We start from the raw sequence: 12,318 nt of genomic DNA, 5'->3' as shown, positions 1-12,318 counted from the left end.
GGGACAAAATACCTGACAGCCACAAGTTAAAGGAAAGAAAGGTTTAATTTAGCTCACAGTTTGTAGAGTTTTCAATCCATACAAGCTTTTTCACTGCAAACTTTCAAATTTAAAATGTGCCCCAGGTAAAGCAAATGAAAATGTTTTGTGTCTGCTATATATTATGTTATCCTGAATTAATTTCAACAGCAAAAAGTGAACTACTAATTCATTTTCCCAACAATATTTTAATATGTACCTTGAACCTCTGAGAAGCACAGAACTCCTGAGATGGGTATTCCCCCTAGGGATTGCCTAAGGAATTTGAAGAATCTTTTCTCTCTTATGGAAGAATTTGTTCATGCTTAGAATAAAAAGGAAGATAGCCAGGAAAAGCAGAAAATATGTAAACTGTTCCCTCTAACTTGCCTGAAGAACCACATTTGGAGTAAAGAAACGGCCTGGTGCATCTCTCTCTTCTGGAAGTATTCACTGGTGCCACTTGTCCTTTTTTCCTCCTGCATGGAAAGTTTCCTTTCATCTTCATGGGCTGCTCCAAGAGTATCTCCACCAACCAAATATTCACTGAGAAGCCTAAAAACATGTAGGGTAGGAAGAACCATGGTAATGAAGATTTAAGCACAAAAAAGAAGACTGAAAGGAAGTAAAAGCTAGTCCCCTATGTGGACCTGATAATTCAGAATATTTGAAATGTTTGCTTAAGGCTAGTTTAGGATAGACAAAATAGATGGTAGCTACACAATTTATATTCATAAGCTTAAGAAGAAAAAAACTAAAACAATCTGTAAATCAAATTTAATATAGGAAGATGAATTGTATGAATTAAATTCTATGGTTTTTAAAGAACAATGGTACACTTAGAACATCTTCCATCTTTAAAATATGAAACTCAGATTTACTGTTATCAATGCATTTATATTTATGGTACTAATGGATTTTCCAGGTACTGAAATACACACATACACACACACACACACACACACACACACACACACAAGTAACCTTAGATTCTAGATTTGTTAAATAAAGAAAATTTCAAGTTGCTTTGAAATTCAAATGGAGAATTTCAACAAAATGAACTAAAATCAATATTTTACCTCTATAATACAAACATCTTGTGTTATTTTTTAGTACTTGCATAATGACCTGCATGTTCCAGTTTAGGCCAAAATTTATTTTACATAATTTTCTATTCTATCCTAGTGATGTAGAAGATACAGAACACTATGATATTGTGTAACAAGAGGACTTTCTTTCTGTCTTCCCACAGCTAACAGTATGAAAAGATGCCATGAGGGCTGGGGTGTACTTCAGTGATAGAATGTTTGTCTTGCATGTGCAAGGCCCCAAGTTTGATCCCCAGTACCGCTGGAAAAAAAAGAAAAAAGATACTATGTATGCCAATTAATCCTGCATTTTCACATTCATGGAGTTAAGAAATGCCTAGAACATTGGCCAAGCACACTCCTGAGTATGTCTGAGTAGGACACAGAGGCCTGAGTTTGGGTCCTGTATATGGTCCCTATCCTGTTCCTCTCTGGTGCTATTCCCCTCTCTGCTTCCTGGCTGCAATGAAGTGATCATGTTTCTTCTGCCATGCCCTTTTACCATGCCACATATGCCTTGGAGCCAACTGACCATGGACTGACTACCCCAAAACCACGAGGCAAATTAAATTCCTCCTTTAAATTGCGGATGTAAGGTATTTTATCCCAGAAATAGGAAAGAAAGTAAACTATTACAGAAAATTGGTACTAGAGAAGTGAGGTCATTCATGTGATGTACCTGATCATATGGTTTAGAAGCCTTTGGAACTGGTTTGTGGGAGGAGTTTAGAAAGGTTTGAAGGCTAGAGAAGCCCTAGAATGCTATAAACAGAGCTTGATGGGTGATTCTTGTCAAAGCTCATAAGACCAGAATGCTAATAGGAATGCAGATAGTCAAGGCCAAACTCAGGAGGTTTCAGTTGGGAACAGTGACTCCATTGGAAATTGGGCTACAGGCCATGTGTATTACACTCTGGCAAAAAAATTTGTCTACATTTTGCTCATGTCCTGAGACTTTGCAGGAGACTGAGATTAAGACAGTAAACTAATCAATCTGAAAGATGAAATTTCAAGACTGCCCACCATTCGGGCTGTAGCATAGGTATTACTGACTGCTTTTAGCGAGATTTGTAGTGAGAAAATGATGCTGGTTTTACTGGCATTTAGAATGCAGGAATTGTGAGGTCAAGGAGGATCCTACCTGTATTTCCAAGGAAGATCTGGAAGGCCAGGCAAGGAGCCTCTGAGAATGCAGTACATGAAGCTGTGGGAATTAAGCCAATGGTGCATTGGAAACCCCAGGAAGTCATAGATGCCATGAACATCGAACATCTGCTGAGGAAAGGTGCAGGTTGTGAGTAGACCAGCCCAACAGAGAGGCTATGTGGGCTACAACCAGCAAGGCCATAGGTGTAGGGCCCCCTATGCCCTTTGGAACTCATATTTTACTACCATGTGTCCTGGATGCCAGATATGGAGCTACAGGACCTAATGTTTGCCTTTCTGGGTCTCAGTCTTGATTTGGTCTGATTCTTTCTACCTGATTTCTCCCTTTTGTAATGGGAATGTTTATCCTGTGCCCTTGAACCTTGGCATTGTGTTACTTGCTTTTTATTTTTATAGACATTCACAACTAAGTGTTTGCCTTGTGTCTCAGAAGGTACTTGGAGTTTTCAAAAATTCTGGAACTCTTGAAACTTTGGGGAAGGGATTGTTGCATTTCCAGTTGTACATGGGATAGCTGTATTGTGTTAGGTGGAATCTTGGACTTGCTGTCTTTATTTCGAGAGAAAGTGTGGTTTACAGAGATGTGCTTGATTGTGAGTTGACAAATGGTGGATTGTGGCAGTTAATCCTGATTTGTCAATTTTATTGGTTTAAGAAACACCTAGTAAATTAGTAAAGCTGTTGCTGAGTGTGTCTGGGTAGGTCATGAAAGTGTGACTTTCAGTACTATATTAAGATACCTCACCTGTTCCTCTCCAGCACTCTTTCCCTCTCTACATTCTTGCTGGCATAAGGTGAGCAGTTTTCCTCAGTCATACATTTCCAACATAGCATTTCTGCCTTGAACCCCACAGACCACTGATTGAAGCTCCCAAAACCATGAGCCAAATTAAATCTCTCCTCCTTTAAATTGTGGGAATTGGGTATTTTATACCAACAATGGAAAAACTAACTAATACAGCACAAAACAGTATCAAACAAATTTTTCCTAGGCACTGAAAGCCTTGGGGGTAGGGGGGAGGGGGACTACAGGTTTAAACCTAAGAATAACTATGTGTTTTGTGTTTTATTTAAAATACCTTCCAACTCTTAAGTGGTTTGTGAGCCCCTGGGATTTATGGAAGGTATTTGGGAACTGGTTGGAGGTACTGGTTTTATAACCAAGTAATAAACCAATTACATGTATGCATGCACATACATGTATTTCACTTCAAAATGAAAGGTGCATATGGAGAAAGCACAGGGTTGGAGACCATTTGGTAGTGCTGACCACCTATTTCCCAGTTGACTTGTCTCTTACTTGAGCCTTGCTAGCAACCGGGGTGGTTTTTAGCCATTTGACATGTTTCCATCACTTTTATTCTCTTCTGTATGTTGTTTCAATTATAAGTCTTGTATTGGTTGTTTTAGAGATAGGAAGCAAAAAACAACACGAATATTTAAATACAAGTTAAATAGGAATCTTTAAAATGACAATAATTCTAAAAATCCATCTCAAGACACTCCTTACCAGATTTATAAATTACATTTATCTGCTCAAGCTTCATGAATCACATATCAAAATGTCTCTGTGCAGCAAAAATCAGTAAAAAGAAAAATTGTAGCCATTATGTTCTATTGACTTTTAAAAAATAAATACAATCTGAAAGAATAAAGACAATCTGTTTTGTTTTGTTTTTTGTTTTGTTTTGTTTTGTTTGTGGTACTGGGGATCAAACTCAGGACCTTGTGCTTTTGAGGCAGGCAGCAGCACTACTGAGCTAAATTCCAGGCCCAAGACAATCTGTTTTTTGAGAGAGAAAAGAAAATCCTGCTTGCAAAGCTCAGTGTGTTATCTTTGTTTTTTCCACAAAATTATAAGAATAGTCCAGTTGTTAAGTTCAAAACAAATAACAGGCTATAAAATTTTTTGTCTAATTTGACATAAATAAATACAGTTAAGTTTCAATTATTATTTTAATGTATATTCTGTCCCTAAACCAAACACAAGAATTATTTTGCTGAGTGTGACACACATCTATAATCCCAGAACTCTGGTAGGCTAAGACAGGAGGATCACAAGTTTGAGCCCAGCCTGGGCAACTTTAGCTATTTAGCAAGACCCTGTCTCCAAATAAAAATTTAAAAAGGGCTCAGGAGGGCCTGGGATTTAGCTCAGTGGTTCTGACGCCTGCCTCAAAAGTGTAAGGTCCCAAGTTCAATCCCTGGTACCAAATTTTTAAAAAAAGGGCTCAGTGGAAAGGCCCTGGGTCCAATACCCAATACCACAAAAAAGAAAAAAGATTACTTTTAAACTTGATTGTCAAGAAATGTTTCTCCTACACAATAAATAAAAAGTAAGTAAAACAGTATGGGTCTATAATCAGATGGGAAAAGTATATAATTTATTGTATGTACTAAACATATATGAAATATTAAAAACCATATTTTAAATGAATTTGATAATCTTTAGTAATGTGATCATCTATAATCAAGCATTTTACTTAAATTTACTTCTTCATTATGCCACAAAAATGTCAAAATGATTCAAGGAGTTTGCAAAATTATGTGTTATGGTGAAAGGGGTTTGGGGTAAAAAATAGTAAGTATTGGACCATAGAGATAATCAGTCACCAGAACCATTTTTAACACCAAAAAAATTTATAAAAATGTGTGTGCTTTATTAGCAAAATCTTATTCTTTACTGTCCCTCAGGAATTATTCTCAGTTTGAACGTGTAGCAAAGAAAATTTCTATTTCACCCTATTTAATCCCTTTGTGGATGCACATTTTCTGTTAGACTGAGATGCATGTTACAGTCGGTAGTAAGTCCACCTTGCTACAGCCATGACTAGGATTGGATTGTGCAAGTGTGGGCATCAGCAAGACAGCGGAGAATGCATGGCAGTGACTTGGAAGAAAACCTAGCAAAAAAGAGAGCTCTTTCTTTCTTTCTTTCTTTCTTTCTTTCTTTCTTTCTTTCTTCCCTTCTTCTCTTCTTCTCTTCTCCCTTCCTTCCTTCCATCTCCCCACCCCCTTCCCAGGAGCCAAATGGTTGTGGAGAAGGAATGAATCAGACATGTTTAGCAACATTCTTTAAACAGGAGTCAAAAGCATGCTAACTGTAATTGCAAAGCCACTTTAGAAGGGCAGTATCAGTGACTTAGTTCCTTTATGGCTTAAAGAAATGCTACATCATCAGCTTCTTAATATAGAAGATGATATCACAAGTAAACACAGACATCAAAGAGTTTGAATCAAATGCTGAATATGAAAAAGTTTTAGAAATACCTAAGTCAATTTATTTTTACTCTATTTTTATTTTTGCATGTATAAGTATATGATTTATGATAAAGTAATAAATGTCTGATTTAATTTATAACAGCCCTTTCAAAAATTATAAAATAAACATTCCCATCACGTTATAATTTAAATTGCAAAGTTTTGGGAAGGAATTGGTTTTTTGTAGGGGGATTAAAGCCAGGAAGCCCTGAGCTACATCCTCAGCCCAAAATTTTTTATTTTGAGGCAGGGATTTACTAAATTGCTGAGACTGGCATTAAACTTGTGATCCTCTTGCCTCAGCCTCATGAGTAGCTGGAATTACAAGTGTGTACCATGCATCTGGACTTTTGTGTGTGTATGTTTTAAGGGGTTGCATTATCTGTTAATTTTTATTTAAAAAGTTGTGATTGACACAGGATAATCATACATACTTAAGGAGTAACTTACAGGGTCTTCAAATTTTTCTTATTGTGCCTACAGTAATGATACCTCTTATAATGATAACATCTGACATTCAGTGTACAGAGCTTTGCAGTTTAGAATCAGTAGTTTCCCATGTTCTCTATAAAATGGACAACTAATAAATTTGAATGGCTTAAGATGTTTGAGAACTATACTGTTTCTAAATACTGCTGGTTTTGTTTCACTTTAACAAAAAGCTACAAGCTATCCTTTCTTTTATTTCACATATGAACTATTTTTCTCCAGGATATTCCCCACCCCACCCCCTTTCTCTCATACTGGGGCTTGAACTCAGGGAGTCCTGACCTATACTCCCAGCCCTTTTAATTTTTCTTTTATTCAGACAGTCTCACTAAATTGTCCGGATTGGCCTCAAATTGCAGTTCTCTTACCTCAGTCTCCCAAGTAGCTGGAATTACAGGCATGCACCACTGCACCTGGCTTCCCAAGACTTTTAGTGGCATGTGACCCCTATTTAAAAGTCCCCAAAATATTTCTCAGTTGGAGATTTCCAGTGGTTCAGTTTTGCATGTACCATTTCCTTGAAGATGTCTTGTTTCCTCTGCTAGGGGTGCAGGCTGCATCTTTATTGAAATGTTCCAAGGTCAGCCTTTGTTTCCTGGGGTTTCCAACGTCCTTGAACAGCTGGAAAGGATCTGGAAGGTAAGAGAAAAATTCTTCTTAAGAAAAAAAGAAACATCTACTTGTCAAACTTTGAACCAAATTTGCCTTCCACACAAGTGAAACAATCCATCTGCTTCAAGACATGGAGCCATATATTAAGCTCATAAAAACTGTGGTATTTGCCACAGGAATAAGCACAGCAGGGATGAGTGGTTAGGAAAATGCCTGCTGTCCCATAGCAGCCCATGAAGGCACCCCATTTGACAGTTGGGTCTCCTGCTTCCTAGAATTATTACTGTCTCAATCTCTTGAGGCAGTTTCTGCCATTACTACTTATTTAGACATTCTGCCTTATCATCTCAGCCTTAATTCTACCATATATTTGGCTCTGGATCTTCATCAACTGAATTAAGAGACTCAATTTTTGTAGAACCCTGATTAAACAGAGACTTCCATGTTAGTTTGAGAGAAGTATACTATTTATCATGCCCATTCGCAACCAAACATCTACGTAACAGGGTACGTACATGTAATTCTGTTTCTTTCATTAGTTGTCTCTACCTCATTTCTTCATTTTATCACTAACTTTTCTCAATCTTGTTCCTTGTCTTATACCTAAAAAAATGTTCTTTGGGAACTTCAGTCATCTCTCACCAGTTACAGGACACCAGTTTCACAAACCCCTTACGTTGATGAGGCAGTCCTTCCCACTTTCATGAAACCTACCTCATTACCTTCTCTTATTACTCAGCAACCCAAAATGCCACAGAACTCACCTGAAGGGGACCAGAAATCCCTATTCCCCTCTACAGACCAGCCCTGTATACTGACTTCAGTTTCAGGTACCAAGAAACCCATGATGGTGCCTCCTTCCTCTCCTAAAGAGATTTTGGAGAAGAGGTATTTTGTTGATGTGAAGGCTCAGAGGAAGAACCTGGAATTATTAAGTCAGGCCACAAAGACTTCTGGGCTCCCATCACAGCAATACACAACAGCTAGGAATCTCATAATTGGAACACTTCATATGGACACAGTCCGGCTGGGATACCTGCTCCGAAAGTACATTGCCTATAGGCTGATCCAGTGTGCCAGATAGAAAGAAGCTCTGAGGGAGGCCATTTGGAATGCTGATCTGTCCACCTCAAGCTACCCAATAACAGAGAAGACATCAATAACATCACTCTGGGCTCAGCTGGGTGGGTACCCAGATATTCCTAGACTGCTCCAATTAGATATTCAGTCTACCTTCAGAAAATCTCTTGCATCCATTCAGTCACAGTCTAAGAAGATTTCCAAGTGACTGTAAAATTCAGTGCAAGCCTGTTGAAAGTAAATTTCAATGATTCAGTAAAAAAAAAAAAATGTTCTTTGGGGAATGAAGACATTGTGTAGAGATTAATTACAAGCAGTAAATTTTCTTTTGAAAACATGGAGAATATTATGAAGAAACATGGAACAAACTGGGAAACATTCAAGAATTAAAACATTTCTCCAACTTTTCTTACAACTGTTTTTAGCAAGACAGATGAATGATACCTTTAAACATATCATTAGATGTTGTAACATCATCTAAGCTGGAGGCAGCTTACAGTAATGACTTTGGAGTCAGAAGACCTACGTTTAAATGCTAGCCACTTTCTAAACGTGTGTTTGGGCAAGTTATGTAGTAAATCTGAGCTTTAGTTTCTTCATCTGCTAAGTGACTTTCTAACCTTGCTGTGAAAATTTCACAAGATCTAATGTGCACCACACTCCATGCACCATAAGTGCTCTATAAATATATTTGCTTTCTTCTTTCAATTAAGTTGTTATAGGGATGTTTCAATAACTCAATTGCTAAAAAGCATTACCTGGTATTTAACCTAACTGTTCCCTTTTTCCATTTAGTGGAATTATTTCTTGTCCATAGTAGAGGAAGTATAACCAGATCTACCTAGACCTCACATTGCAATGATTCTTTAAATATTTAAAAGTTTTCCATTTATTTAATACTTACTGGACATCCACCATATATATAAGAACTTTTCAGGAGCTTATAAGAACCAGCAAGTTGTGGAAAAAAGAAAATAAGAAAAAATGAAGGATCTGTGTTTTCAAGTGTTGTTAAGTCTTGGTGGGGTGATGGATAAATATATGTGGAAGAAACATACACTGTGTATATATGTTTAAAAATGTATGTATAGATAGCTAATGTAAATTGTAATACTGAAATAAGATGTGCTATTAGGATATTTGAAAAGTAGTATATTTGAAAAAAAATGTATGTGTTATTAGAATTTGAAGAGTAGTGTATAACTGCTTTTTAAAAAATACTATGTACTATTCAAATGACCACACATTTAGAAAGCAATTATTTTACAATTCTTTGCATTTGGCATAGCATTTAGAAATTACAGAACAGAAAGAGTGTGCTAAATGTTTCGAGGGACCTGATGACCTTCTAGTTCTTAGTGTAGATTTCCAGATCTGACCTTGCTAACTGATGCTGGCCACATGAAGGATGTGTTAGGTAATTCAGTGATAAAAGATGTTAGACATCAGTCTGGATATAAAGTACCAAAAAATGAGTGATATGGAAAAAGAAAACATATCTTAACACATCAGTCCAACAGGTTCTTCCCAGGGAGTCACATTTTTGTTTTCCACTATCTTTATCACACTGCTGTAAATCAAAGGGACTTTATTTTGACATTTATGGCAATTCATTACAAATTAAAACAACTAAATGTATTAGAAGTAACACTTGGGGCTGGGGATTTAGCTCAGTGGTTCTGCTGCCTGCCTTGCAATCACAAGGACCCGATTTCAATCCCCCATTCCAAAAAAAAGAAGAAGAAGAAGAAATAACACTTGGCCTGGAGGCAGGAATCATGAATTCTGAACTCAGCTCTAACTTTAGGTATGAGGTAGACCAAGTCTGTATCCAACCTTCCTGGGTTACAGCTTCTTAAATTGTATTTGGTTCTCTGACTCTGAGAAGTTGTGATTTCTATAAATAAACAAAGTGCAAAGAGAACATGGGAGCACCTATCATTTGTAGTCGTATTTTTCTCTATCCATTATATCTTCCCCCTTGGTTATTTCTCAAGTTTGTGCAGTTGTCTCGCTCATGTTAACTTTTGGCCTGTGCTTCAGAGAGTGCTACATTGATTAGCATATTATGAGCACCAGGAGGTCAGGTTCATTAAATCTCATTTTCTCATGGTTCTATCCAAGCAGCTCTGTTGTTGCATCTGTTCCACACTCTGAGGAAAAAATAAGAAAAAATAAGAAAATCACCACATTCCACAGCTTTGCTATTTTCTATATTGCTATGTCTCAAGCAGGATAGAATTTTTTTCCTAGTGCGGTGACTGGCCTATGATAGGTGCTAATAATAATAATAATATAATAATTGTATTTCTCTTTGGTCTCCATATGTAAAATATAATGGTAACTGATATGTATTACCAAAATTTAGGCCATGAAGGAAGCCAAGAAGGGACTATTTAACTGTGTATTCGAGACTTTTGTTTTTACAGGTGAGGAAATAATGTCCCAGTGTAGTTTCAACGTATCCAAGGTCGCACAGATGAAGTTACAGCAAAAATTCCACAGAAAAGAAAAGCTTGGTGGGATGTGGGATGAAGCCACTGATGTTGCATTTGATGGCATCACAATGTCTATACTAAGCTTATCCATATGGCTGTATTACACATCTGAGTAACAGTGGGTATGAGCCTTGAGTCTGAACTGATTTTTTTCTTTTATAATTGACAAATAAAACCTGTATGTATTTATCATGTACATGATTTATTTTTAAAGTACTGGGATGGAAGCCAGGGCTTTGCACATGCTAGGCAGGGGCTCTAACAACTAGCTACACCACAGCTCCAATACGATGTTTTAAAATGTGCATACATTGTGCAATGGCTAAGTTAAGCTAACTAACATATATAGCACTTCCCATATTTATCCTTTTCTGTGGTGAAAATACTTAAAGTACTTAAAATCTCAGTGACTTTCAAGAACACAATATATTATTAACTATAGTCTTCATGTTGTATTATAGAATTCTCAAACTTATTCCTCATATCTAATTGAAAATTTTTATCCTTCAAGCAATTTTTATCCTCCCCATCCATCCCACAATTCTTGGTAACCAGCTTTCTATTCTCAATTTCTATGAATTCAACTTCTTTAGATTCCACACAAGAGATCATGAAGCGTTTTTCTTTCTGTGCCTGGGCTACATTACTTAACATAGTATCTTACAGGTTTTATCTATGTTGCCACCAATAACAGGATTTCCTTCTTTTATAAGGCTGTACCCCATTGTGTTTATGTACATTTCTTTATCCATTCATTTGTTGATGGACACTTAAGTCAGTTTCATAACTTGGTTATTATCAATAATGCTGAAGTAAACACGGGAGTACAAATGTCTCTTCTACATATTAATTTCATTTCCTTTGGATACATGGGATTATTGGATCATATAGTAGTTTCATTTCTAATTTGTTGTAGAACCTTCATACCAAACTTCATAATGATGTACTAATTAACATTTCCACCAACAGAATGCAAGGGATTACCTTTTCTCCATATCCCACCAACACTATCTTTTGTTTTTGTTTTTACTTTGGCACCAGGGATCAAACTCAGGACCTTGCACTTATGAGGCAGGCAGAGGCACCACTGAGCTAAATCCCCAGCCCCATCTTTTGGTTTTTTGGTTTGTTTTTTTTATAGAAGCCATTCCAGCAGTCATGAAGTGATATTTCTATAGTCCTAACCAGAATTAACTGTGGTCCTAACCAGCATTTCTCTGATGATTAGTGGTGTTGAACATTTTTTATATGTCTGCTGGCCATTTGTATGTCCTTTTTTAAGAAATATTTATTGAGATTCTTTATCTATTTTTTAATCAGGTTATTTGTTCAGGTTTTTAATCAGGCTATTGAGTTCTTTGAGTTTCTTATATACTTTAGATATTAACCATTTATTAGATGTGTGATTTGCAAACATTTTCTTTTATTCCATAAGTTATCTCTTTATTAGTTTCTTTTTAATTTTTTAGCTTTTTAGTTTGTTAGCTTTTTAAATTCATGCAGTCACATTTGTCTGTTTTCATTATTGTTATCTGTGCAATAGGTTAGAAAATCAAACAGATTACAAATAGTACCTGAATTTATGTTTTACTAAAGGTGGTTTGCATAGATAAAAAGAGCAAAGCTATTTGAGGTTCTGTGATATTTGACATAAGAATCGCTTTTTTGAAATCAATGGACCTATTCTAAACTTCTCAACCTATAACCACATTTTTCCTCTACAGTTACCCTGAGATCTCATTCTTAAGAACAAAGACAAAAGGTGAAGTCTTGGGCTGGAGATGTAGCTCAGTGGTGCTGCTGCCTGCCTTGCAAGCACAAGGTCCAGAGTTCAATCCCCCTACCAAAAAAAATGAGAAGTCTTAAATCTGTATTTTATCATCTTTCTGGTCTTCTGTGTTTACAACTAAATAATAACTGTCAACGGTTTTTAACCAGTTTTTAAAAATCTAATTTTTCAATAAGTGTTTTTGTAAATAATCCTGGATTTGGTTCTAAAATCAGAATAAACTATGCAGACTTTTAAGTACATTAATCAAAATGCCTTTCCTACATTTCCATTCCTACAGAAGCAGGTCGACACCCCTCCAGCCACTGTGGTCTGA

General features: G+C 36.5%; 2 protein-coding genes across 3 annotated transcripts in view; both read left to right on the top strand.

The window, feature by feature from the left end:
* Nucleotides 1-12,318, top strand: part of Cdk15 (cyclin dependent kinase 15) — a 91,461-nt gene that overhangs the window by 40,011 nt on the left and 39,132 nt on the right. For both annotated transcript variants that reach the window (XM_021263624.2, XM_004851207.3), the window contains exon 9: nucleotides 6,569-6,662. In XM_021263624.2, the coding sequence (XP_021119283.2) occupies nucleotides 6,569-6,662 (94 nt within the window). The remainder of the gene's footprint in view (nucleotides 1-6,568; nucleotides 6,663-12,318) is intronic.
* LOC110350512 (protein FAM186A-like) lies at nucleotides 7,483-11,477 on the top strand. Its single transcript, XM_087205958.1, has 2 exons — nucleotides 7,483-7,536; nucleotides 7,720-11,477. The coding sequence occupies exons 1-2, from the start codon at nucleotides 7,483-7,485 to the stop codon at nucleotides 7,921-7,923; spliced, it is 258 nt and encodes an 85-aa protein (XP_087062084.1). The 3' UTR covers nucleotides 7,924-11,477.

This window comes from Heterocephalus glaber, unplaced genomic scaffold (genome assembly GCF_053883595.1).
Source record: "Heterocephalus glaber isolate CG9 unplaced genomic scaffold, H.glaber_assembly_v1.0 deba00000621, whole genome shotgun sequence".
In the NCBI taxonomy this organism is placed as follows: Eukaryota; Metazoa; Chordata; class Mammalia; order Rodentia; family Bathyergidae; genus Heterocephalus; species Heterocephalus glaber.
This window is presented reverse-complemented; position numbering and strand designations above follow the sequence as displayed.